The 26,158-nt window shown below is 37.5% G+C and overlaps 1 protein-coding gene across 1 annotated transcript; it reads right to left on the reverse strand.

The window, feature by feature from the left end:
- Positions 1–129: 129 nt before the first annotated feature.
- Positions 130–26,155, reverse strand: msh4 (mutS homolog 4). The gene is made up of 26 exons (XM_084097439.1): positions 25,965–26,155; positions 25,184–25,274; positions 24,899–24,984; positions 20,517–20,607; positions 20,261–20,346; positions 13,355–13,445; positions 12,732–12,851; positions 12,420–12,589; positions 11,770–11,880; positions 11,466–11,581; positions 9,638–9,811; positions 9,071–9,200; positions 8,933–8,975; positions 6,898–6,965; positions 6,339–6,413; positions 6,016–6,080; positions 5,610–5,779; positions 5,110–5,246; positions 3,182–3,285; positions 2,964–3,088; positions 2,629–2,829; positions 2,241–2,359; positions 1,933–2,061; positions 1,602–1,776; positions 650–738; positions 130–542 (listed from the first exon to the last, which is right to left on the reverse strand). The coding sequence occupies exons 1-26, from the start codon at positions 26,031–26,033 to the stop codon at positions 354–356; spliced, it is 3,024 nt and encodes a 1,007-aa protein (XP_083953565.1). The 5' UTR covers positions 26,034–26,155; the 3' UTR covers positions 130–353.
- Between the last annotated feature and the right edge of the window lie 3 nt (positions 26,156–26,158).

Raw genomic sequence — 26,158 nt, forward strand, 5'->3', positions numbered from 1 at the left:
AGTAAGATGATATTTAAATGCCTAATTTTTGTGATCAAAGAGAGATCAAGAGGTGCATCATGGCCAAACGAGTTGAGAACCACTGGTTTATATCACCTCAGACTGGAACACATGGACTCATATGGTTTTGGTCTCAGTTTACAATAACATTTTATTTGATTAGTTGAACAATTTAAACTTGCACTGTGAAAAAACACTTTTATAAACAACTTGGAATTAAACAAAAACAACCTCAATGTCTATCAGGAACAACTTCCTTGACTTTGTGGAAAACGGATAAATTACGCTTCTTGAACAAACATGTTATTTCCTCAAATGTTCCTACCACACCAACCCATTTCTCACCCCAGACCTCACTCCTCTATCTCTACTGACTCTGTCGCAGTTTGAATTTCAGCCAAATACTGTCTTTTCAAGCCCTTCAGGTACTGACGTAGGCCCTCTGGGTCCAACCGTGAGTTACGGGCCGCCTGCAGCAGTTTGGTGGCTAGACGGTAGTCTGCCTTTTGTTTGACAGTGGCAGGGTCACTATAATGCTTGGCCTGTGGACAAGACAATGGGGATATAAGGTAACCATCTCTGCAGGATATCTGTATATGATTTTTCTCCTGTACCTCTAAGAGTATATAATTCATGAATCATTACATACCCACAGCTTTTGGCTGATTTTAGCTGCGACAGTTTTGGCCTCCTCAATAACTTCTGGTGGTAAATTGGTCATCTCTGCTGCTCTTATACCTAAAAAACAGCAGACAACATACTTATACTATGCCCTGTATGTACGTATTTATGTACCTCAACATTTCTGTGAAAAAATGCAAGCTTTAGGACATACAACTTAGTCATGATTGCGTCTTTAACGGACCGCTGTCGCTTAGTTATGTGCATCTTGTCACTGTTTAAACTACCCTGTCAATCATCTTATCAATTAAAATCCTCCACATATTAATTCATTTCCTACCAAAACGGAGAGAAATGCAGTAGCACGTTGATCTGCCAATCGTGGGTCTTTCATGCAGAGAACTCTCCTCATGTGTTTGCAAAATGATGCATTTAAAAGTTAATGACAAATCGTATCTCTATAAAAGTTCACAATGCTGTTGCAGATTAAATATCTTGTGGATAACATTGAATAAATATATTTTCGTCAGGTTAGATACTGATTATTAATCATTCAAATCACTTCTAAAGATCTCTACTTAACCATCATTTTAGCACATCCGCCATGTTTGTAGTTTAACACAATTTTTTTTTTTTAACACTTTCTGAGTTCTAATCGAATCCTCGTCTAACCCGCAATGGGTTGTGGGCAATATTAGCCATTAGAGTGTGCATCGATCTGCACTTCAGAGTCTAACCGGAAAGAGTAGACAATCCGGGTATCTTTGGAATACTCATTTCAAAATACTACGATTTGGAACACACTAATTCTAATTTCAAATACTATTTAGAACAGATAGTATGCGAATTGGAACACAGCAAATGTGTTGGCTTCACTTATTCCACACGTTCAACAGATATGCAAATGTGACTTATATAATTCTATACCACCATAGAATAGATTAAATAGTTTAGAAAAGCTTGGAATAGTCTTAACCCACCATAGTTGCGCTCCTCTGAATGTCCTCGGCTGAGCTGGTATGTGTAGACCACCTTTTCTGCTCTGCCATCTCCTCCGCGCACATGCTGAACCTGCATGTGCTGGTTCTCCACGTTGGGGTAAAGAGTTTGCAACTGGCACAGTTCAAGAAAGTGCGTGGCAAAGAGCGTGAAGGCCTACAGCACAAGTTTTGTTAGCCACTTACTGAAATACTGTGAGTAGAGCAATGTCAGAATAACCGATCAAGTATGTTTGGTATATATGAATATTTATGTTTTCTACATCCCTCTTCATTGTATCAAAATATACTCTTTATAAAATAAATACAGCACCTTAATATTGATGAGGAATTCACAGATACTGTGGCAGATACCAATGCCTTCCTCTGGACTGGTGCCTCGGCCCAGCTCATCAATAATGATAAGTGACTTGTTGCTTGCATTGTGGATGATGTAAGACACCTAGGAGTGCAAGTAAGTATTTAAATGAGAAAAAACTTTAACTGAATGTGAAACTAAAAACACAAAAATACACGTGTAAATACACATTTAAAGACTTGATATACTTTAAGGTTTCATTGATGAAATATCAATAAAATGTTCTTGATTAGCTGTATAAAACTGTTTCTTCCACAATTTACCTCTTTCATCTCAACCATAAATGTGGAAGAGTTGGTCTCAAAGTCATCGTCTACTCCTATTCTGGTGAATATCTGATCCGCAATACGAACACAGGCGTACTCCGCAGGCAGAAAGGATCCTGGGGCAAAGAAGACATTCTGAACAAGGTTGTTTTGATCCCACAGGACTAGGAGACAGCTGGTGCTAAATCATGCAAATTAATCCATTATTCTAGACCTAGACCTAGAACCTACCCCAAACATGCTCATCATTACCCCACACAGACTTACTCTATACTAGTGGTCTTTGCGAGTATGGGAATAATAGAGTGATCTAGTGACCAAAAGAGTAGTAAACATTAAACATTAGTAAATATTATTTTTATAATAGCAACTCTGTGTACAGTACCTATCTGAGCCATTATCTGGCAGAGGGCCGCCTGCTTAAGGTAGGTGGACTTGCCACTCATGTTGGGGCCTGTTAGGATCACAAAATTGGTTCCCTCACAGATGTAGATGTTGTTGGAGATGGGTTGTTGCCCAGAAATGCGCTCCAGGATGGGGTGGCGACACTGCTTTATTGCCAATGTATCAGTGAACTCAGGACGCACTGAAGGAAACAAATACTTAAGTTATTAAGTAATAAAAAATAAATCAATGCTATCAGTATCTAAAGATGGAAAAATGTATGTCCTCACATAAATGTAATAATCTACATTACGCCTTTATGGCGCTTAACATTACCGTAATCTGAGACAGTGCAGGCGTGAGCCAAAGAGAGCAGCATGTCCAGCATTGACACAGCATCAGACAGTTTGTACAGGCAGTGGATGTGCTCATAGACCTCATTCAGTAACTTGGACACAACCCTGCAGTGCACATAAATACCATCTATGACTAAAATGATTTAAAAAAAAAAATTCTTGCACTAGTCATTTTACTTTGAGCTACCATATACTCACACATAAGACATGTGAAAAATGTCTTTCAAAGCCTCCTCACAGTGGTCATTCATTTTCATGAGGTCTACAGTGGTGAACGAGCAGTTGTTCTTCTGTCTGGTCACCTAGTGTTGAAGTTAAGCCCATTAGCACTTGTTCACATATTCATATTAGCACATATTCAACACTATAGTCCTGTAAAGCCTGACATATGAAATAATAGTCTGAAAAAAATAATTAATTGAACTACACATAATGTAGTTAAACACACAAATTCAAATAAAAACAGGAGACTTTTAATAAGCATAAAAAATTCACAGAAGAATCAGAACAGAAACTACACAACACAAACAAGACCAAATAAACAACCGGGGGAAACCAAGGGCTTATATACACATTGAGATTTAATTAACCAGACCAGAAACAGGTGTGGGATTAATCAGAAACTAATGACCAAGGAACACAGGAAAAATGGGAGCAGGGAAAACTAAACCAAAACACGATGAAGCTAAACAGACACAGACATGTCATATTTGATACTCAAATTTTAACATGGTTGTTCTAAAAAAAAATATTTATGGATAATTAAACAGGGCTACACAGTGCGACATATGTGATATATAACATGTGCAACACATTTAGTTTTTGTTTTTATGTCAAGCATGTTCTGGAAGATTTAAAGATTTTTGGAAGGATGTAGAGACTTATATTGAGGATGTTTGATAAAAATGTGTCTTTCTGTGTATATTTTATTTTAAAGATATAAAAGAAACGAATTAAGATATATTATATAAATATATTAAAGTATAATAGTGAAATATATAGTGCAGTTAATAATTTTCCTGGGAAACTATAATATGCATGAGGAAAATGGGCTTTTTGTGAAGGTGAAAATGCCTTGTTGATGCCAGAGGTAAGAGGAGAATGGCCAGACTGGTTTCAGCTGATAGAAAGGCAACAGTAACTAGAATAATCACTGGTTTCGACCGAGGAAATACTGGTGCCACTCCTGTCAGATAAGAACAGGAAACTGAGGCTACAGTACAATTCACACAGGCTCACCAAAGATTGGAAAAACCTTGCCTAGTCTGATGAGTCTCGATTTCTGCTGTGACATTCAGATGTAGGGAAAGAATTTGGAATAAACAACAGGAAAACATGGTTCCATCCTGCCTTATATCAACGGTTCAGGCTGCTGGTGCTGTAATGGTGTGTTGGATATTTTCTTGGCACACTTTGGGGCCCTTAATACCAACTGAGCTGTTGTAGACCATGCCCATCCCTTTATGACCACAGTGCCATGTCATAACATGCCACGTCACAGAACTCAAATTGGTTTCTTGAAGATGACAATGATTTCACTAAACTCAACTGGGCTCAAATATTTTGGTTACATTGCCCCCAACATGTTTTTCAGCAGTGTTGATCATTTAAAGGCATTAGAAATGTCCTTATCAAATATGATACAGGCTTTATAGGGTTAAGGCCAGGAAAGTGCAATAAATGTCTTTTGTCAATGATTATACTGTTTATCTTAGGGGCTGTTTACACCTGGCCACTTCATGTATTTTCTCAGATCGGATAGCTATCCGATCGTGAAAAGACCAGGTGTAAATTCCCTCCGAAATGCATTCGAGACGGATTTGAATCTGATCGCTCAAACCACTTCAGGAGGTGGTCTGGGCCGCATTCCAGACGAAACTGGACAAGTGCAAATGCATCTGGTTGTTAAAACCACATATGTAAATTGTATTCCTCCCAAAAATGCTAAAAAAATAAACGTGTGAGAGCGTGTTATAGGCTATATGTAATGTTATAGCCAGATATGACGACGCTACTGGAACACGCATCACCGCAGATGAGAAGCTGAGCATCTATTCATTATATATATGTTACATTAAACACTTATGAAAACGTGCACTCATTTTTTTGTTAATGTCTTCGCTCACTTTGATGAACTCCTCTGGTAACTTCCCCGCAGGTAAGACCACACCCTCCAGCCTCATCTGAATGAAGAAGCCACGTGTGTTGCTGAAACTTGTTCGGAGGGGTAGGCTGTACTTCTCTCCAAGCTGAGCCACCAGTTCTGATCATCAACACACACACATCAATAATGCTCATGTTTATGACTAACATATAAACAGGATGGAATTTGGAAAGATCTGATTAATCACAAACTATATGGACTGCATAACCGATTGTGGCATTTCATTTGAACATATGCACAACATGGCCAACCACATTTACAACACCGAACTTACAAACTTTTTATTAAATTATGAACATTAAGAGTTGACCTCAGGAACTAAAATTCAATAATAAAATTGAACGTATTTAATGGTAATTTAACATGTGGCGGTGTGGTTATTGCAGATGAATTAGTAATTCATGTCCATCCTTTTCATAGTCCAAGTTACTTAAGGAGTTAAGGAGCAGTTAAAGAGCTCACCTGCTATGTCATCGATCACCTCTGTGTAGGCTCGTCGTGCAATATCTAAGAATTCACTGACGTTGGGCCGCACAGCATAGCACTTTTGTGTGCGCATGGTCAAACTGCCTTTCATATAGCTGGTGTCATCATTAATCAGTGATTTGATCTGATCCAGAATGCTGTTAAACCTAATCCAACACAAACGTTAAAGATAATAGTAAAACCTGATGGACTGCATACTAGAACTAAACCATCAAATGCACATATGAAAGTGCTGACTGAACTCTGTACACATACATGGGACTCTTTGTGCCTCCTGTGTCATCAAATCAGACTCATCTTTCTTGTTTAACTAAAATGGTCTGTGCAAGATGTCATTACATATTCAAATGGTTCACATAGCTAAGTGTGTAAAACGTATTACCTGCTGTCTTCAAGTGAGGTACAGTATGCTTCCAACAAGGGTGTTTTGGAATGTTGCAGCATCGCCTTATAAGGGAGAAATTTACTTGCTCACATCGTTACTTATACTGACCAAAATGTTAAAAATGTGATTTCATGTCTAAATAATGTCAATTTTGATTTAATGTTGACTTTACACTGAGGTGAGATGGCTACTGCTCTTATTGGTAGATGATAAAAAGTTTAGTTAAAATATGGGTTCTTTGCAGATTCTGTACAGTGCTTTTAATGATTTTGAGTCTTACAGTACTGTTTGACAGTATTTTTTAAAAATGCCCATGTTACCTTCAGTGATGGGACCAGTTCTAGAATGTGCTTCAGCTTAATTATTTGCGTTATTTTTCCTTCAGCCACCGGTATCTACATGGAAAAACATAAAAAAGATTATTAACTGCTAAACTATAGAGGGTCACTAAATTAAACAACAATGGTTTAAAAGACATGTTGAAGATGAAAAGCTTGAATTTATAAGCCAAATGTCTCTCTCGCTAAAGGATGCAGTCTATAATCTACTGAATTGTGCCTGCTACTGAACCTAACCTGCTAACCTGCAATTAAAGATATATTTTTACCAGATTTATCTCATAAAAATAGTTTTATTGGTATAAATTAATGTATTTAGGTTGATTCAGTTGACTAAAAACCAGTTGATTTAGATGTTACCATTTTGTAGGTTACTTTTTTCAGTGTAGATCTGTAGACAGTGTAAAATTCTCTCACCAATGATATTCTAAATTAAAATGAATTTTAAAAACTAGCTAAATCAATTACCCACCCCATCACCCTCATAAGAAAGCAACGTCTTTAAGTTCAGTACTCTGGAAAATGTGTTTCCTATGCCTACCGTCTCTTGCTTTGGGACCTGAACAAGAGCAGACAGCAGCTCATCTATATCCAGGAACTGTGCAATGGCTGTGAATAAAAGCACATCAATAATGTCCCACCATGGAGTGGTGCCAGGCAAATATTTAGGCATCTGGTAAACATTAATACATTACGATTGTGGGTGCAATTCTAGGTAGGTGTGATTCAGGAAATGAAGAGCTATTAACTATTAAGTAAGGCCTGTTTCACACTGCACACATAAGCAGCAAGTAAGCAGTGTAGTGCATATTATTTTGGCACCCATGTTAAAGGTGCTCTAAGCGATACGTTTTTTAGGCCAAAACATTTTTTGTCACGTACAGCAAACATCTCCTCACTATCCGCTAGCTGCCTGTCCCCTGAACACACTGTAAAAAAGCACGGTCTCTTAGACAGCCCTGGCTCCACAAACGGCAAGAAAAACAAAAAAATGGCCCAGCCTGGACCACGAAACATAACAAACAGTGTTCCAGTTAATAACCGACAAGAATGATTTGGGGCTGGGGGTTGGGGGGGCTCGTGCGCATGCACATGAAGGGGGGTGTGGGGAGTGGAGGAGAGAGAAGCATGAAGAGGGAAGTTAGCTAGAGGAGAGATGTCCCAGACAACGACAACGACTAATGTTAAAAATGTATATTGTTGAGAATTTTGATATGGCCGACACACGACCAAAGAGACGACGTTCCGATGAACAAATAACAGGGAAAAGGAGAAAGAACGCGCGAAGTCCCAAATTTACATCGGAAAAGCGTTCAAAAGGTGGCAAGAACTCCGTCGGCAGAAGGGCTTCCAATCCGACATTCAGATTGCTCTGTTTTTGCTGGACAGGTTAAATCCAGTTTGGTTTTTCTAAATGGTTCATGACTGTTTCAGGAAGCTCGGAAGGGATGAGGAGGAGGGAGGGTCGAGCTAATCTCCGTTTTGTTTGACAATACTTTGAACGTCAACAAGAAGTGACGTCACCCAACATCGCTTAGAGCATCTTTAACAGTTTGCAGTATACGCTGTAAAGTTTTGGTACAGAACCTGTTTTTCTCTTGTGTTTTTGTGTGTGTCAATACTTGACTACAAAAATTGTAGAGTTTTGGTTTGTAATTGACCGTTCGCAAAGACCCGCCCCCCTTAGTTAATGTCGCTATGTCCGACAAGCTACGCCGTTCTCATGCCACACCATGTTCTCATGCAGTGAAAAATACATCGCGGAGCAGAGAGGAGACTGACAACACGCTGACAGACAGGACAGAGCAGGTTACTTTTCAGTTACGTTTGATATTAAACATATTAAACAAAGTCTCACCTTTCAAATTTGGTCATTTTTTAAAAGAAATTTTAACAATAAATACCATTTTGTTGCTCTTTAATGTGCCGTGACAGATCGCTGTAGAGCATCAGTTAAAGCTGCTCGTGAACCGATCATCTCTTCCTTCTAGTTAATTTATAGCCTCAAATAAACATAAACAAACATAAAAAGGAATGTTGTTTTAACCACAGAAAGGCGTCAGTACACTCCGTTTTTCAAGTTCAAATCCTCCTACTTTAATCTACTAACTCTCCTGACTGCTTTGTCGGACAAAATGGCGGATGGCGAAGTATGATTGGTCAGATCACCTGTCAATCAAGCTCCCTGCGAAGGGTCAATTAGGCTAATACCTGAATGTAAATATGGCTCCCTCCTCATGTAAATTTGATTTCATGACGATCAAGTTTGCCATAATTCTCAGTGGACCACTCCTGATAACCATGGTTGAATACTCAATACAGTGACCTAAAAATAACTTTTTTTCTGTATTGCTCTGTTACACAGTAGAAACACCATTAGTGTGAATCATTTGCAACATCATTTGCAACATCAGCCTGCTGTTGCAAACCACTTACATGCTGCTTACACATGTGGTGCAATACAGACCTAATAAACATTTAGTCGTGCTAAACTGCAGCTTCGAAGGGTAAAAACCAGGAGGAAAAACAGCCTGAAACAAAGTCTCTAAAACTGACAAATAAAATGAAGGATTTACCATTCTTCAGACCAAAGAAGAGCTCTTCATTCTGCAACAGCTCCTGGAAATGAATCAATGAGAAGATTATTTATATAATGACAGAATAACTGAGTGAAAAAACAAAACAAAAAAAACATACAGATAACAGGTGATCACCTCTATGGTGTCCAAACGTGAGTTGATAGTGACCTCATCCAGCAGGGGCTCAAGAATATTGGAGCGTAACCGCCGCTCCCCACCGGCAGTCTTAGTGTAGTTTAAGACCCCAAACAGAGTGTGCTCACTTCTGCATATAACAGCATACGGTTACTGACATTAAAGTCGGCATGAAACAGAAGTTTTGATAGCCTTTTCTTCCTTATAATGACATATATCTGAGTGAAATGGCAAGAACAATGTAGGACGGGACTAGGGACGGGACGGGACTGTAGGATGATGTGCACATAGTTATATTTACAAAGTTTAGGCAAAGCTTTAAAAGCAGAAAAAAGGAACTGTCACTTCTGTCACACAAAAATGAAATCTGTGTGCTTTTTTTACATTCTTTGTGTGTATTTAAATATGATAAACTGTGTGAAATGGAGCTGATCTTGGGGCAGAGGATGTGTAGATCTTTGTGGATGACAGGTGTTCAAATTCTTTTGAAATCTGTGGAGTTATCTGTGGAATTCAGGTCAACTTAAAACTGCAGACATATAATGATCTGTGTCTTTAATTTCTAACCTGTGATCTCTGTGGTTCACTACTAGTTCCAAGTTGCTGGCTGATATCGCATCAATCATGGCTGTCTGCTCACTGCCAGTGAAGACCACTTTCAGTGACTTAGGAGCATATATTGAGTTCTGAACATACTCAAAGTATTTTAGTAGGGCAGATGCAGATGCCAGGCAGTAGTATCTATAGACAGACAACATGTTTTATTTGTTATTGTTTTAGTCATATTCATCCTAATATGTCTTACAATCAGGGGTGAAAAATTCAGTTCCTGAAGGGCCACAGCCCTGCAGAGTTTAGCTTTAACCCTAAATAAACACACCTGATCCAGCTAATCAAGTCCTTCAGGCTTATTTGAAAACTACAGGTATGTGTGTTGGAGCAGGGTTGTAACTAAACTCTGCAGGGCTGTGACCATCAAGGAGCTGAGTTTTGCACCACTGTCTTACATTTACACAATTGTTATATTTATGGAAATGCATTCATATCTCTCGTATGAAATGAAAACTGAAACAGGCAAATATTTCCCACTGTCACAGTGAAAGGTCACCTCTGATATAATGTCTATCTTGAGTCCATATAGGTGGAGTTCTTATACTAGTGCATCACTAAAAATTAAGGAGGAGTCACGATTTTCGTATATTCGATTAGTTGATTTTATTATAGAATATCGAATAGGTTGTGCAATCATTGTCTTTAATAAAATCCCCATGTTTTCGGTTCTGATGCGGTGGTGACACGTTCATGTAACTAGAGAGTGACGCTGCCAATAACGCATCTAAAAGCTGTCAATCAACTCTCAGACAGAAGAAGAACACATTGTCTCACACCAAAGCATGTGAGTGGATTGGTAATATTTCCTCCAGAGCGGAGAGCGCCTTTCTGAAGATCCCGCTTCGCTCGCTCAGTCCACTCAGCGTCGACTAGTAGTTGTTTATTTAAGCCATTAGTCTAATCGCATATTTATATTAATTGAATTACTTAAATATATATGGGAGAGAATACTAAACCATAATGAGCGTTTTCGTAATATATTGCCTATTCCACATCTCAAGCGCACGCATAAAGCTAGCTTGCCACAAAAAAATGGCAAAAGTAATGATTATGCATGAGACATTTTAATTGTTTATTAATAAACTAGTGTTTTCTGTGTCAGTGTCGGCTGCAAAGATAAAGTTGACGATGCTGACTCGCCAGTAAACGCGCCTATAGAGAGAAATGCACACTTCAGAGTAGCCCATTTCTTTTAGTTTTGAATTGTTTTGTTTAAAAGAAGACATTTCAAGCTTTCTATAGATATATTTCTCAGGTCTGTGAAGCAAGAAGCTTATACGCTGAGTTTTGGTTCATTTATGAGACGAGCTCCAGTTCATGTGCAATGCAAGTGATCGCACCGGGGCCTCTGTGTCCTGATTATACTGTCTGCTTCTTATTTATTAAATCCAGGCAATTGGTTGATGAAACATTTATTAAAATTAAGAAAAAATTTATACAAAATGAAATTCACGTTAAAGAAAGGCTTTATACAAAACATATATGAAACATCTGTTTAATTTTTTTAAGTTATATTTAAGCGTCACACCGCTCCGCTTCGCTCACATGCTCTGGTGTGTAACCTATACATGCATCTGTGCGTGCATGTGGGGGAGGGATGCGATTTTCGAATAATAATCGAATAACACCCAGCAATCTTCGAATATTATTTTTGCTTGAAATGCCCATCCCTACTACAAATCTTATCATGTATATCCAAAATCCTGGAACTAAAAATAAATAAAAATGAAACATCCCTTGAAATGCATAAAACCCAAGTTTATCATAAAGATGGAGGGCTTACTTGGTTTGCACCTCCATCAGCACAGTGCTGAACTCAGGGACACAGAGCTGCTGTGTGTACTCCAGGCCCTTCTTCTCATTGAAGTACTTCCTCAGAAGAGGAGTGAATGTGACTGACTGCACAGGTAAAAAAGGAAATATTCTGCACTCAGTTAATAAGATTCTAACTCTAAAACTCAGTTAAATAAGATGTGTACAAAATTTCTGAGATATAAAATAGACTGAGATAGACTGAAAATTCTGAGATTACAAAATTTTGTAAAATATAATATATACAAAATAGAGATAAAAAACAAGTATAATACCGGGAAGGTCTCAGTGATGAGGCTGTAGAGTTTTGTTCCTTGTCCTTTCACACTAGCAGTGTCAGGCATCAGAATCTCCAGAGGCATCAAGTTATGCAGCTTAGTAATTACCTGTATTAACATTTAAAATCATTGGTGTCAGTTTTACAAAATGCATAGTCCTCTACTGCATTAAATTGTCAAAAACTCATTATCTTAGCTTTGCAAGTCCGTCGCACACGTTTTTTGCACTTGCTCTGCTGACTGAAGCAAAGTCTTTGACTGAAGGCATGAAAAGCAGCCGATCGCAGTACGAAACTTAACTGTTGCTCAGTGTAGATGCATTTTGGGAGTTGTACTTTTTATTCCATTTGTATTACTTATATTCATGAGAATCGATTGGGTCACTCGCACCGGTGCGCCTATATATTTTTTCACAGTCACATGCAGTTATTTTCAGTCTCAAATGCGACCAAAATGTGTATATATACATACATATATATATATATATATATATATATATATATATATATATATATATATATATATATATATGTATGTATATGTATATAATTCATAATGTTTGTTGCTTTCACAATAACAGATTTCATCTTTACCTTATCAGAGACCCTACAGAGGACAAGGGGTTTGGAGAATGGATGCATCTTTACCTTAGCATAAGTTCCAGTGTCTGCAAACTGTGAGAGCACCAGCTCTGGGCATTTGGTATTGATACTGGCCATGCCAATCTCCCCCCGAGCTAAACCACGTCCCTCCACCACAGCCACTATCACAGAGGACGCATGAGATGCAGATGCAGATGCAGATGAAGGCGTTGTCACTAAATTAAAAGAGTTGCACAGTGAGTTATCAGTTGGTTTAGTACATTCATTCTAAACAAAGTAATTAATCAGGACTAGTGATATCCATCCAGAAAAAACCCCACAAAACTTGTATCAGGTATAAGTTAGTTAGTTGCGTACTGTTGAGGTCTCGCTGAGGTGTTCGGCCAGGGTGTGAGAGTGCAGGTGTGGAGTGGGCAGATGAACCCACAGAAGAGTTGATCCTGTCTGCTCTTCCACTGATTTTCAGCTGCCATTGAGCTAAGGAAAAAGAGTAAGACTATTTAACTGATGTGGGTTTTCATGCACACATCTTATCTACTGATCAGGATTGCAGATGGTCGATATGCAGTGGGGCTCAAGAGTCTGAAGGTGCCTTTCCACTGCACACAACAAACGGATGGTTTACAACAAGGCGACTCATCGTATGTGATACGCTCGATGTAATGTATTCCAATGTATACCAATCAAATCAGTGTTCGTGAGGTGATAATTATTAGTAAATTTTTGTTCATCTTTATCAGAAACACTTAAAACTTTATTTTTATAAAAATTATATAAATAAGTGATAAATTATTTTTAATGTTGTCTCCATATGAAATAAAATTAAAATTATTGGCGGTCATTTGTACTATCTATATGCATAGCTGTTTATTGTTTACATTCATATATTCATGGTGAAAGTTTCCTTTTTCCTGTGTAAAGCACTGCTTTATTGGAGACACAAAAAGAAATATTGCAAGTCAGTGTGTGTAATACACTACCTGGAGTGCTGCTACTCGGCCCGGGCTCAGCGCTCAAACCCGGTGTCGCCTCTTCACTGCTGCTGAAGAACATCTGGCTGCTTTCACAGGCCTTTATAACAAAACGAAAAAACAATTACTGTGAAAATAAACCCAAATTAACCGAGGTCAATGCAACTATTGGCAAATTAGTAAACTGCTAAGTATAGTATTTAAATTATAACAACAAAAGGATAATATATAAATTATAACAACAACAAAAGTAAAGACACTATAACACCTAACCCTTGTTGTAATCCTAAACTTGACATAAACTGTAAACTTGCCCCTCAAATCTGATTGGAATCACGTTCATCATTCAGATATAATACATGATTTGCTTTGCGCAATTTACACACTTTTCACTGAGGTTTCACTGTTCCAAACCTGTATTAATTTCTTTCTTGTGCTGAACACAAAAGAAGTTATTTTGAAGAATGTGGGTTACCAAACAGCTGCTGGTCCCCATTGACTGCTATAGTAGGAAAAAAATATATACTATGGAAGTCACAGGGAACCAGCAACTGTTTGGTAACCCACATTCTTCAAAATAACTTTTATTTAATGCAGATGTCGGCAACCTAAGGCACGTGTGCCAACACTGGCACGCGGAGGGTTAATCGCTGGCACACAAGCAAATGCGAGAGAGGTATATGTATTTAATTCAGATAAAGTAGTCTACCTGCACACAGATCTACATTTTGATGTAATAATTCCTCATAGTAAAAAAAGCTTATTTTATTAAGTTAGGAGTAGAGATTCACCGATTGATCCGCTGGTGACCAGAATTGGCCGATTTTCACGTAATCGGCCATAACCAGCGACCGGCCGGTCAGTCTGACATATGCCGATTTTATGCCGGTCAAATGCACTCGGGCTCCCCATGATTAACATCGCGCAACATCAGCATCACAAGTGCACACGGAACGCACATGTAGGAAACCTTGTGAATTACGGCTGTTTCACGCATATTTTTGTCGGCGTGCATGTTAATCAATGAGTGCATTCACACCGGGAGCAGGAGCAGCGCGTGAGTGCCCAACAGGAGCGTCGCATGAGCAGCAGTGAAGCGAGGGTTTCGCCGCCGAGTCTATTTTGTCTGCTCTGCTCACGCTCAATTGTAATGCTCAGTCACTTGCAAAACAGTAAAACCAACATAAAAAGAATAGTGATAAATTCGTGATTTTCCTGGAAAAAATCGTGATATATTTTTGCCATATTGCCCAACCCTACTTAAAGGGACTTTGCTATAATCTACCATTTAGAGCAGGGTATCTGCACAATTTTTAAAGTCAAATTTAAGGCTTTTTAAGACCTTTTTAAGACCTGAAGAAATCAAAATTAATACCGTACATTAGGGGTGCGCAATATTGACAAAAATATGTCTATATATTTTCAAAGTTTTGTTGATAATAATTAGATGATATTTTACTGATTGTGTTTTTGTACTGGTACCCTGGCTGGTTAGTTCACAGTAGTGACCGAAATTAACATTTTTATTAACCCTTGTGCATTGTTTAAATTTACTACCTTTCGTTATGTTAGTGGCTGAAAACAGCCACTACTTTAAACTGCTGTAAAAATGTATCAGATAAATATTTTTTTCAATTTTTTTTGCATAAATCTATTAATCAACCTCAGTCCTGCTCAAAAATACTAAATGTTTTAAAAAAATTCAGGATTTTAACTCTTTAATTGCCAAATTCGTAAATGATGTCACTGATTTGGGGGAAAAAAAACACAAAATGACTAATTTTCAATATAAAATGTGATTGTGGACTGGATTTTTTTTTACCTTTTATCACAGTCTTGGACATGTCAAAGATTAGAAACAACATTGGTTTTGATGCATTGTTAGTTTTTGTGCAGCATGAGATTTTAACTTTTTCTCCCTCATTTACTGTTCGTGGCTGTTTTTGCCCCATTGACTTCCATTATAACCACATTTTTTGATTGCAAAGCCATGACACCATATAATCATGCATTTTTGATTGTTGGTGGTTTTCCCTGTTGGGAAGAGGTAAAATTTGTAATTTTTACTGTTGATAACTAGGTGGAACCATTAACCCTTTAGATAGGCCTGTGCAAAAAAAAGCTTAGTTTCTGGCTTTTACATGGAGTATTATGGAGTTTATATGGAGTATAAAAGCATAATAAAGTGTGTGTGTGTGTGTGTGTGTGTGTGTGTGTGTGTGTGTGTGTGTGTGTGAACTCACCTTGATGCATCTGAGAAAATCAAAATATGCACCTCAGCTCTCAGAACTACATGGAGTAAACAAAAACAAAGTAAGTGTATTTATGCATCTGCTGCCTTTTGATGGTGAGAAATGCAGACTAAACAAAAACAAAGCAAGTGGATTTAAACGCGTGCATGCAAGCCTGCTGCTCATTTGATGGTGAGAAGAGCAGCAAGCAACATGAGAAAGGGCTTGACTTGTAGTGAAGTTTTAGAGATGATTATGCAGCCTGACCCCTCCAGCGAGCTGCATGATGTATCGTCTTCCCCCTCTGACACCACAGACTCAGGAGAGTCAGATCCTGATTTGGATGTGGCACCCTCATCATCCTCTCTAGCTTCCACTGAAGGCAAGGAGGATTCGGAGGATCCTGGATCTGGGTGGATTGGGAGAAACGGCGAAGTGTGGTTTTCCACTAACGCGGAGACAACTCCCTTTCTTCAGCCTGCCAGAGGCGTGACTCCAGGGCCGACGCGCTATGCCATCACAAAGGTCCAGAACATGGATTCCGTGTTCAATCTGTTTTTTATGGAGGAGATGATTGACCTCATTGTCAGCATGACTTGCGTCAACACATACATGTTTGTACAGTCATACAAACATGTATGACTATGCTTTGTGATGGCATAGCGCGTCGGCCCTGGAGTCACGCCTCTGGCAGGCTGAAGAAAGGGAGTTGTCTCCGCGTTAGTGGAAAACCACACTTCGCCGTTTCTCCCAATCTACCCAGATCCAGGATCCTCCGAATCCTCCTCGCCTTCAGTGGAAGCTAGAGAGGATGATGAGGGTGCCACATCCAAATCAGGATCTGACTCTCCTGAGTCTGTGGTGTCAGAGGGGGAAGACGATACATCATGCAGCTTGCTGGAGGGGTCAGGCTGCATAATCATCTCTAAAACTTCACTACAAGTCAAGCCCTTTCTCATGTTGCTTGCTGCTCTTCTCACCATCAAATGAGCAGCAGGCTTGCATGCACGCGTTTAAATCCACTTGCTTTGTTTTTGTTTAGTCTGCATTTCTCACCATCAAAAGGCAGCAGATGAATAAATACACTTACTTTGTTTTTGTTTACTCCATGTAGTTCTGAGAGCTGAGGTGCATATTTTGATTTTCTCAGACGCATCAAGGTGAGTTCACACACACACACACACACACACACACACACACAAACACACACTTTATTATGCTATTATACTCCATATAAACTCCATATAACTCCATGTAAAAGCCAGAAACTAAGCTTTTTTTTGCACAGGCCTATCTAAAGGGTTAATGGTGCCACCTGGTTATCAACAGTAAAAATTACAAATTTTACCTCTTCCCAACAGGGAAAACCACCAACAATCAAAAATGCATAATTATATGGTGTCATGACTTTGCAATCAAAAAATGTGGTTATAATGGAAGTCAATGGGGCAAAAACAGCCACGAACAGTAAATGAGGGAGAAAAAGTTAAAATCTGATGCTGCACAAAAACTAACAATGCATCAAAACCAATGTTGTTTCTAATCTTTGACATGTCCAAGACTGTGATAAAAGGTAAAAAAAAATCCAGTCCACAATCACATTTTATATTGAAAATGAGTCATTTTGTGTGTGTTTTTTCCCAAATCAGTGACATCATTTACGAATTTGGCAATTAAAGAGTTAAAATCCTGAATTTTTTTTAAACATTTAGTATTTTTGAGCAGGACTGAGGTTGATTAATAGATTTATGCAAAAAAAATTGAAAAAAAATATTTATCTGATATATTTTTACAGCAGTTTAAAGTAGTGGCTGTTTTCAGCCACAAACATAACGAAAGGGTAGTAAATTTGCCCACAGTGTACTGTTGAGTTTTTGAAAAATTTCAAAGCATTTTCCCAAAATATGTGTCAAAATAAGATTTGTCACCAAAAATCATTCCATTTGCTGAAACACAGAGAAAGTTATGGCCAAATTTAGACTAAAAAATACCCCATAGTGGATGAAAACATCCCCAACAGCACATAAGGGTTAAGGGGCAATATTTTCCACCTTAAATTGATTTCCAGGGGCATTTTCACCTATATATGGACATTGTTTCTAAACGTATTTAGAGGTATGCATCACCTTTTATGTCAAATTCTAACATTCAAATTAAATTATATTAAAATAATACAGTACCAATGTCAAATTAAATCATTAAATTAAAATCCATCCTTGCAGTGCAGAGGTGACACAGAAGCGGCATCAAAACTGGCATTAGCCTACTATATTTACACTTCATTTACAATTGCATAAATAAAGCTATTCAATATTTAAATATGAAATGATTTATAATTTTAACATTTTAATTAAAGGATACTTTAAATATGAAACTAAAACCACCAGTAGGTGGCGGCAAGTCACTGTCTTAATAAGCGTTAATAAGTTGTTGGAGTCAACGGATTTGTTCAAACGGCTGATTCATTCAGAAAAACAACTTATTCATTGAATCGTTGAAATGATTTGTTCAAAACGCTGTAAAAAAAAAAAAAAAAAAATCGCTGTCTGTTGGATGAAATTCTCGTCGGCGATATAAAGTGAAAATTGACAATATTGTGTCCAAAAAGTAACTCACAATGTTAACTTTATTGGTAATTTAACTGTTGTATAAAATAAATAGCACATTTGCAATTGTGCAAAGGAAAACGGCACTCTTGCTCATGTGATATTCTAATATAACAACATAATATGATATAAATATAAGACAAAAACTCATTTGGGGACATCTATAACTGCACTGACACATCTCGCAGTGAAAGCAAGCATGAGAGACAAACGCAATGTCAGCTCACACTCGCAGTGCCTCGTACAGAGTTAAAACAATGATTACAATATCATCATAGTTCATAGACAATATCGCACACTCCTAAGCACATAAAGACTGAACTTACAACTGAACTGACATTTACTCGTTTTCTTCTCTCCTCTCGCGTGCAGGAGACAGATGTAGGCTGATATACTGCCGTAAGTGAAGCGAATTGTCACGTGAACAAGCAAATCCACCAAGATAGATTTAAAAAAATAATACGTAGGCCTACGCTAATTAGATAGTTTTAATTTCGAAAGCATTTAGATAAGTATAAGTCAAAGTGTCATCTAAAATTTAAGACCTTTCATAAGTAAAAATAAGACTTTTTTTTTTTTTAAATGATTTTTAAGACTTTTTATGGCCTTAAATTTGAAAAATCTAATTTAAGACCTTTTAAGACTTTTTAAGGATCCGCGGAGACCCTGTAGAGTTGATTCGCTGTTACGCCATCTAATGGTTAAATGTAGGTACTGTAAAATTCGCCAGGACATCAAATTGGACTCTTTTATGGCAAAATATAATTAGTTCACACTAGTGTTGTCACGATACCAAAATTATTGTTTCGATACCGATACCAAGTCAAGTATTGCGATTTCGATACTTTTCCTGAAAAGGGAGAAACACTCTCAAATATCATTGCTGTGCTTTATTTTAAAACCGGGACAACATTCTAATCATATAACACACTAATAAATGAACATATGAACAGCAGATATATTAAACATTTGAACAAAATATGAAATATCAAAATATAAAAAATAAATTAGAGCAATGACATTCAAGGTAAAAAAAATTATAAATTTAGCAGCATTATCTCATTTATCATAAGAAACATAAGAGCTTTATCTTGATTCTGAACTTTGAATAAAAATATGAACAGTGATTATATTAAACAATGTTTAATATTGGTAACATATGATAAGCCTCATTGGTGATATATTTGACATGTGGGGAGAGAGTTGTGGAAGGCCTATACTTCATGTTAAACATAAATATATAGCAGCAAAGACAACGTCGGCAGTCTTGACGGCAAAATAGGCTACAGAATAATTCATTCTGTATTAAGAGGTGCAATATTTGAAAATCGATAATATTTTTTTAAATTACATTTATATTGTATTTATGTCAAAACTTTCAAACATCAAAATGTAATTTATTAATATGTATTCGTGTCAAAATGACATAGAAACATCTTTTCCTATTCTATTTTGCCTGGAAACGCTTCCAACACGCTTGCGTGTCGCGTGAAAAATAGGCGTCGGTTCTATTTCTAGCATGCACGCGTTTTCCGCGCGTCTCGAGCTGCGCCCAGACGCGTGTGTCACGCAGGCAGTTAACATGGGAGCCGAAATAAAAACGGACACGACACGCAGCCAGTGTGTCGCCGGCCATCTGGAACGCGGTCATTCTTAGAAGTATCGATACTAATAAATTAAGGAATCGTGACGTTTTTAATTTCCGATTTACTTTTGAAGTATCAGTGCACCGTGCAACAGAGCAAGGTAGGCAACGTACTTCCATATGTCACTCCTCGCGTCATCTTTTTCTACGAGTCGTGGACCACTTGTGCTCGCACATGCAGCATGTAGTGTTTTGTCACATGACACTGACAGCGGCAGGTTCTTTGCTGCGTGCGTCAGGAAAAAAACACAGACGTCCATAGGGAGGCGTTTTTTTTTAAAGTATCGATACTGATAAATTTAGGTATCGTGACGTTTTTAATTTCCGAGTATCGCGATACTTTTGAAGTATCGGTACACCGTGCAACACTAGTTCACACAAATAGTTAAACCCCGAAATGGATTTGTTCAAAAAAAAAGTAAAGTATTCTCACCGCTCGGCTGTTACTGTAACCACCAGATGAACCCACAGAAGAGCTGATCCTGTCTGCTCTTCCTCTCATATTCAGCTGCCATTGAGCTAAGGAGAAAGATTATCAAATTATTAATTTGTCTCCATATGTTCCCTCCAACATTATTGGCAGTCATTTGATGTTTATTGTTTGTATTTATATATTCATGGTGAAAGTTTGTTGTTGCGCTCCTTTACACAAAAAGAAATATTGCAAGTCAGTGTGTGTAAAACACTACCTGGAGTGCTGCTACTCGGCCCGGGCTCAGCGCTCAAACCCGGTGTCGCCTCTTCACTGCTGCTGAAGAACATCTGGCTGCTTTCACAGGCCTTTATAACAAAACAAAAAAACAATTACTGTGAAAATAAACCCAAATTAACCGAGGTCAATGCAACTATTGGCAAATTAGTAAACTGCTAAATATAGTATTTAAATTATAACAACAACAAAAGTAAAGACATTATAGCACCTAACCCTTGTTGTAATCCTAAACTTGACATAAACTGTAAACTTGCCCCTCAAATCTGATTGGAATCACGTTCATCATTAGGGCTGGGTATCGTTCAAAAAATTTCGATACCGATACCTTGATTTCAATACCGGGTCCTGAACGATACTTTTTTCGATACCAATTTTATGAAATCCATTTTAACAAGATTACATAACACATTACCTCAGAAAAACTTTGGTTTTATTTTTTCAGTTTGACTCATGCTCCTTAGCCAGTGCACAAAGGAACAAAAAAAAGCACAAAGGAACAAAATGGGGTTTTTTTTTATAAAGAGCTCATGCTCACCAAAGCTGAATTTGTTTGATCAAAAATACAGTAAAACTTGTAATATTGTGAAATAGTATTACAATTTAAAATCTTATTTGAATATATTTCAAAATGTAATTTATTCCTGTGATGTCAAAGCTGAATTTTCAAAATCATTACTTCAGTGTCACGTGATCCTTCAGAAATATGAAAACAGTTTGCTTCTTAATATTTTGGAAACTATTATTATTATAAAAATTTCAAAAGAACAGCATTTATTTGAAACGAAATCTTTTGTAACATTACACATGTTTTAAGGTCACTTTTGATCACTTTAATGCATCCTTACTGAAAAAAAATTCTGACTAACCAACAAATTTTTGAACGGCTGTGTACATTCAGTAGGTCATTATTGCAATATAAACACTGTCAGAGTGATCAACAAGGTATCTCTTCATTTACCAGTCGAAGACGGAGCAACTTTCTGCTCTTATGTTTACTCCGTGCACTGTCAAGGGCTTCATCATATTTGTCGTGGTACCGTCTTTGCAGCAATTATTTTACCGCAAATACTGCATCGCGCGCTGTTGGCATCGAGCCTGGAGAAATTTAGCCACACTTTTGATCGACTTTTCCACATCTTTAGGGTATTGTGTGTGTGTGTGTGTGTGTGTGTGTGTGTGTGTGTGTGTGTGTGTGTGTGTGTGTGTGTGTGTGTGTGTGTGTGTGTGCTCGCGTCTCATATGAGTATGTGCGTGGAGAGTTTGTGTGTGTGCTCGCGTCTCATTGAGTATGTGCACGAGTCTGTGTGTGTGCATGTGCTCGCGTCTCATGAGTATGTGCGCAGAGAGTTCCCCGCGTCTCGTGTGTAGAGTAGGGCTGAACGATATATCGTTATCGTATCTATATCTAGATATGAACTTTCAAGATATTACTATCGAAAAAAGCAACGATATACAACTCGCCCTGCATACAACTCTGGCAGTCACAACAAACATCAGTTTTACGAGTGCCCTTGAATGCACCGCTAAAGCCAGCGCGCACACACTACCAGGGACGTGGGAACTATATTGTGAGGGGGCGGCGGCGTTTCCATGGTGACGCGTCATTGCTTGTCATGTGACACACCGCAGCAGCAACAGCGCTGAATGAATGATGATCTGCTTTTATGTCATTTTTCCTTTTTTATTCAGAATATTCACAAATGTGTTAGCTATGGCATGAAATATCTGATATTCCGATTGTCAAATACATGCAAGTGGAAGTATATTGTTGTTTAAACACCTTTATAACGATCGCGTTAGTTGAGCTGTATGCGCGATGGGCGCCGCCGTGTTAGTTTGTGCCGCAGACGCAGTTCAGATAATCGGATCTGTTGGATTTACAACCTATGTTTACAACATGTGAATTCATCCACTTCTCCCGAAATACTTAAAAGTAAGTGGCTGGTGAACTGTGAATAGAATAGAGTAAACATTGAAGTTACTTACACAATGTGTATCTGATATGAATAAAACGTGTCGAATTATAATGGAAAGGATTATTATTACCTCTTCCATAGACATCAGTGTGTATTTTACAAACTCTAAATGTATTGTTTTTTTAGTACTTATGTGAATTTATATGTTTGAAACCTAAAATAAACAGTATGTGGTTGAAAACACTGAAAAGTTGTGATATATGACAGCTCTGAGCGCGCCTGTCTCTGGCTAAATTCAACATTTGAATTTAGCAGTTGATCATGTGATGCACTTGATCGTACGCTCCAGGGACCAGCCTAGACTGATTACACCTGTGTGATCGTACGTGCGAAAGGCTTAAAAACAATACATTTTCTGACACAAAATTTTGAAATGTAGTCTTAAATCAAACACATTTTAATTCAGATTCTGTATTTATATATATATATATATATATATATATCGTATTGTAACTTATCGATATCGAGATATCTGGCATGAAAATCGAGATATGAAATTTTGTCCATATCGTTCAGCCCTAGTGTAGAGTTTGTGTGTATGTGCGTGAGCGACTTTAGGCGTGCCGTTGTGCATTTCATATGTATTTGTTTGAGCACTGATGTTGACGAGTTAACCCCTTAGGTATCGAAATCTGGTACCGAACATGTCATTTTTCGATACTCGATAGTATCGAGGCAATTCGGTCGGTACCTAAAAAGTATCGAACTCGGTACCCAGCCCTATTCATCATTCAGACATAATACATGATTTGCTTTGCGCAATTTACACACTTTTCACTGAGATTTCACTGTTCCAAACCTGTATTAATTTCTTTCTTGTGTTGAACACAAAAGAAGATATTTTGAAGAATGTGGGAAACCAAACAGCTGCTGGTCCCCATTGACTGCTATAGTAGGAAAATAAAATATACTATGGAAGTCACAGGGAATCAGCAACTGTTTGGTAACCCATTCTTCAAAATAACTTTTATTTAATGAGTAAATGATGAATGATGACATTTTAGGGGGAACTATCTCTTTAATGTACAACAACAAAACACAAAGAGAAAAATCACTCACTGCTCTTGACTGAGGAACTTTAATACAGTAGCTTTAATAAGAATCAGTCTACGTAGTGTTTTATTTTTACATTTGTTCATTCAATTTCTTACTTGAATGCCACTGTTACTGTTGAAATACTCCTACTGTAGCTGAAAGAATTAAGCACTGTTTATTTCATTTGTATATTATGTTGTGTATATGTAATGTGTATCTTTGTTCTTATTTTTTTATAACAAAGACAGAGTAATGACAAAGATTTTTTATCTTTGCCACTTTGGTCTAAATGTCTGCCATTCTTTTTTTCTTTTATATTTTAATATCTTGAGCAGCTTTGTTTTTAAAATAGGGAATTTAGTTTGGCTGTAATGCTCAGACACTTGCAAAATAGTAAAACCAACATAAAAAGAATATTAATAAAATCGTGATATATTTTTGCCATATTGCCCAACCCTACTTAAAGGACAATTCCGGTGAAAAATGAACCTAGGGGTAATTAACACATGGTTACCGAGTCGATCGTTCCCTGGGATGCGTTTTCATCATGAAAATCGAATGTAAAGAGTTTTATCTCTAAAAACAGATTAGCTCATAACACTAGTATATGGGGCACAGAGTAAGTAAAAGTAAATCGCTAGTTAATGCCACTAACAAGGCTCAAAATAGCCTCACACTAACACGGTAGCATAATGAGGGTCCTTACATGCAAACCAAAGCATTGAGAACTTTGTAAGTGTACAGACAGGAATTATACGTTTGTGAAATATAACGTAGCACGGCGTTCGTGACTCGATTAGTCGAGACTGTTTTCCAAGATGACGCCTGCCTGTAAACGCGTAATGTTCTGTCTTTATAAAGTCTCTTCTTATTAAACTGTCTGTACACTTACAAAGTTCTCAATACTTCGGTTTGCATGTAAGGACCCTCATTATGCTACCGTGTTAGTGTGAGGCTATTTTGAGCCTTGTTAGTGGCATTAACTAGCGATTTACTTTTACTTACTCTGTGCCCCATATACTAGCGTTATAAGCTAATCTGTTTTTAGAGATAAAACTCTTTACATTCGATTTTCATGAAAACGCATCCCAGGAAACAATCGACTCGGTAACCATGTGTTAATTACCCCTAGGTTCATTTTTCACCGGAATTGTCCTTTAAAGGGACTTTGCTATAATCTACCATTTAGAGTTGATTCGCTGTTACGCCATCTAGTGGTTAAATGTAGGTACTGTAAAATTCGCCAGGACATCAAATTCGACTCCTTTATGGCAAAATATAATTAGTTCACACAAATAGTTAAACCCCGAAATGGATTTGTTCCCAAAAAAAAGTAAAGTATTCTCACCGCTCGGCTGTTACTGTAACCACCAGATGAACCCACAGAAGAGCTGATCCTGTCTGCTCTTCCTCTCATATTCAGCTGCCATTGAGCTAAGGAGAAAGATTATTAAATTATTAATTTAATATTTATATTTTTAATGTTGTCTCCATGTGTTCCCTCCAACATTATTGGCCGGTCATTTGATGTTTATTGTTTGTGTTTATATATACATGGTGAAAATTTGTTGTTGCGCTCCTTTACTGGAGACACCAGGAGAAATATTGCAAGTCAGTGTGTGTAATACACTACCTGGAGTGCTGCTACTCGGCCCGGGCTCAGCACTCAAACCCGGTGTCGCCTCTTCACTGCTGCTGAAGAACATCTGGCTGCTTTCACAGGCCTTTATAACACAACGAAAAAACAATTACTGTGAAAATAAACCCAAATTAACCGAGGTCAATGCAACTATTGGCAAATTAGTAAACTGCTAAATATAATATTTAAATTATAACAACAAAAGTAAAGACATTATAGCACCTAACCCTTGTTGTAAGCCTAAACTTTATATAAATTGTAAACTTGCCCCTCAAATCTGATTGAAATCTTGCTCATCATACAAGTAATACACGATTTGCTTGAGTATTTTACACACTTTTGTAATGGGTAATGATCTTCTGGAACTACTTTACTATAAAATCTACCATTTGAGTTGACTTGCTGTTACGCCATCTAGTGGTTAAATGTATGTACTGTTAAGGTACTGTAACATTCGCCATATGGCATCAAATTCGACTCCTTTATGGTAAAATATAATTATTTTTTAAAAATGGTTAAACATTAAGTACAATAACGAAGCTTGCTTATGTTTTCTGTAGTGCTAAAGTTTCATTAAAGTAATGTCCTGACCTGAAGTGAATTTGTTAAAAAGTAAAGGATTCTCACCACTCGGCTGTCTGCATTTACCTAGAATAAACTTTCCAAAATTTATTTTGTGATATTCCTACTTGTGTATACTATTAACTATAAACTTATTTAACCATTATTTACACATTTAAGTATTTTATATAGTATAAAAGTACATTTTACTCACCTCCAGAAGCAAACAGATTAACGGTTGCCTCGTTTTATATTTTCGCGCCTCAACTAGCCGCGGGAACATCACGTGAGGGACTGAGGAAAAAAGAGGGGAGGAGTCACGTGACTAGCGTAATCGTGAAAAGCGTCTTAATTATTTATAATTATTATTATTTTAACTCTTCTTATATTTTGGCGATGGACAAACAT

This window comes from Abramis brama (genome assembly GCF_963993115.1).
Source record: "Abramis brama genome assembly, chromosome: 21".
NCBI classification, from domain to species: Eukaryota; Metazoa; Chordata; class Actinopteri; order Cypriniformes; family Leuciscidae; genus Abramis; species Abramis brama.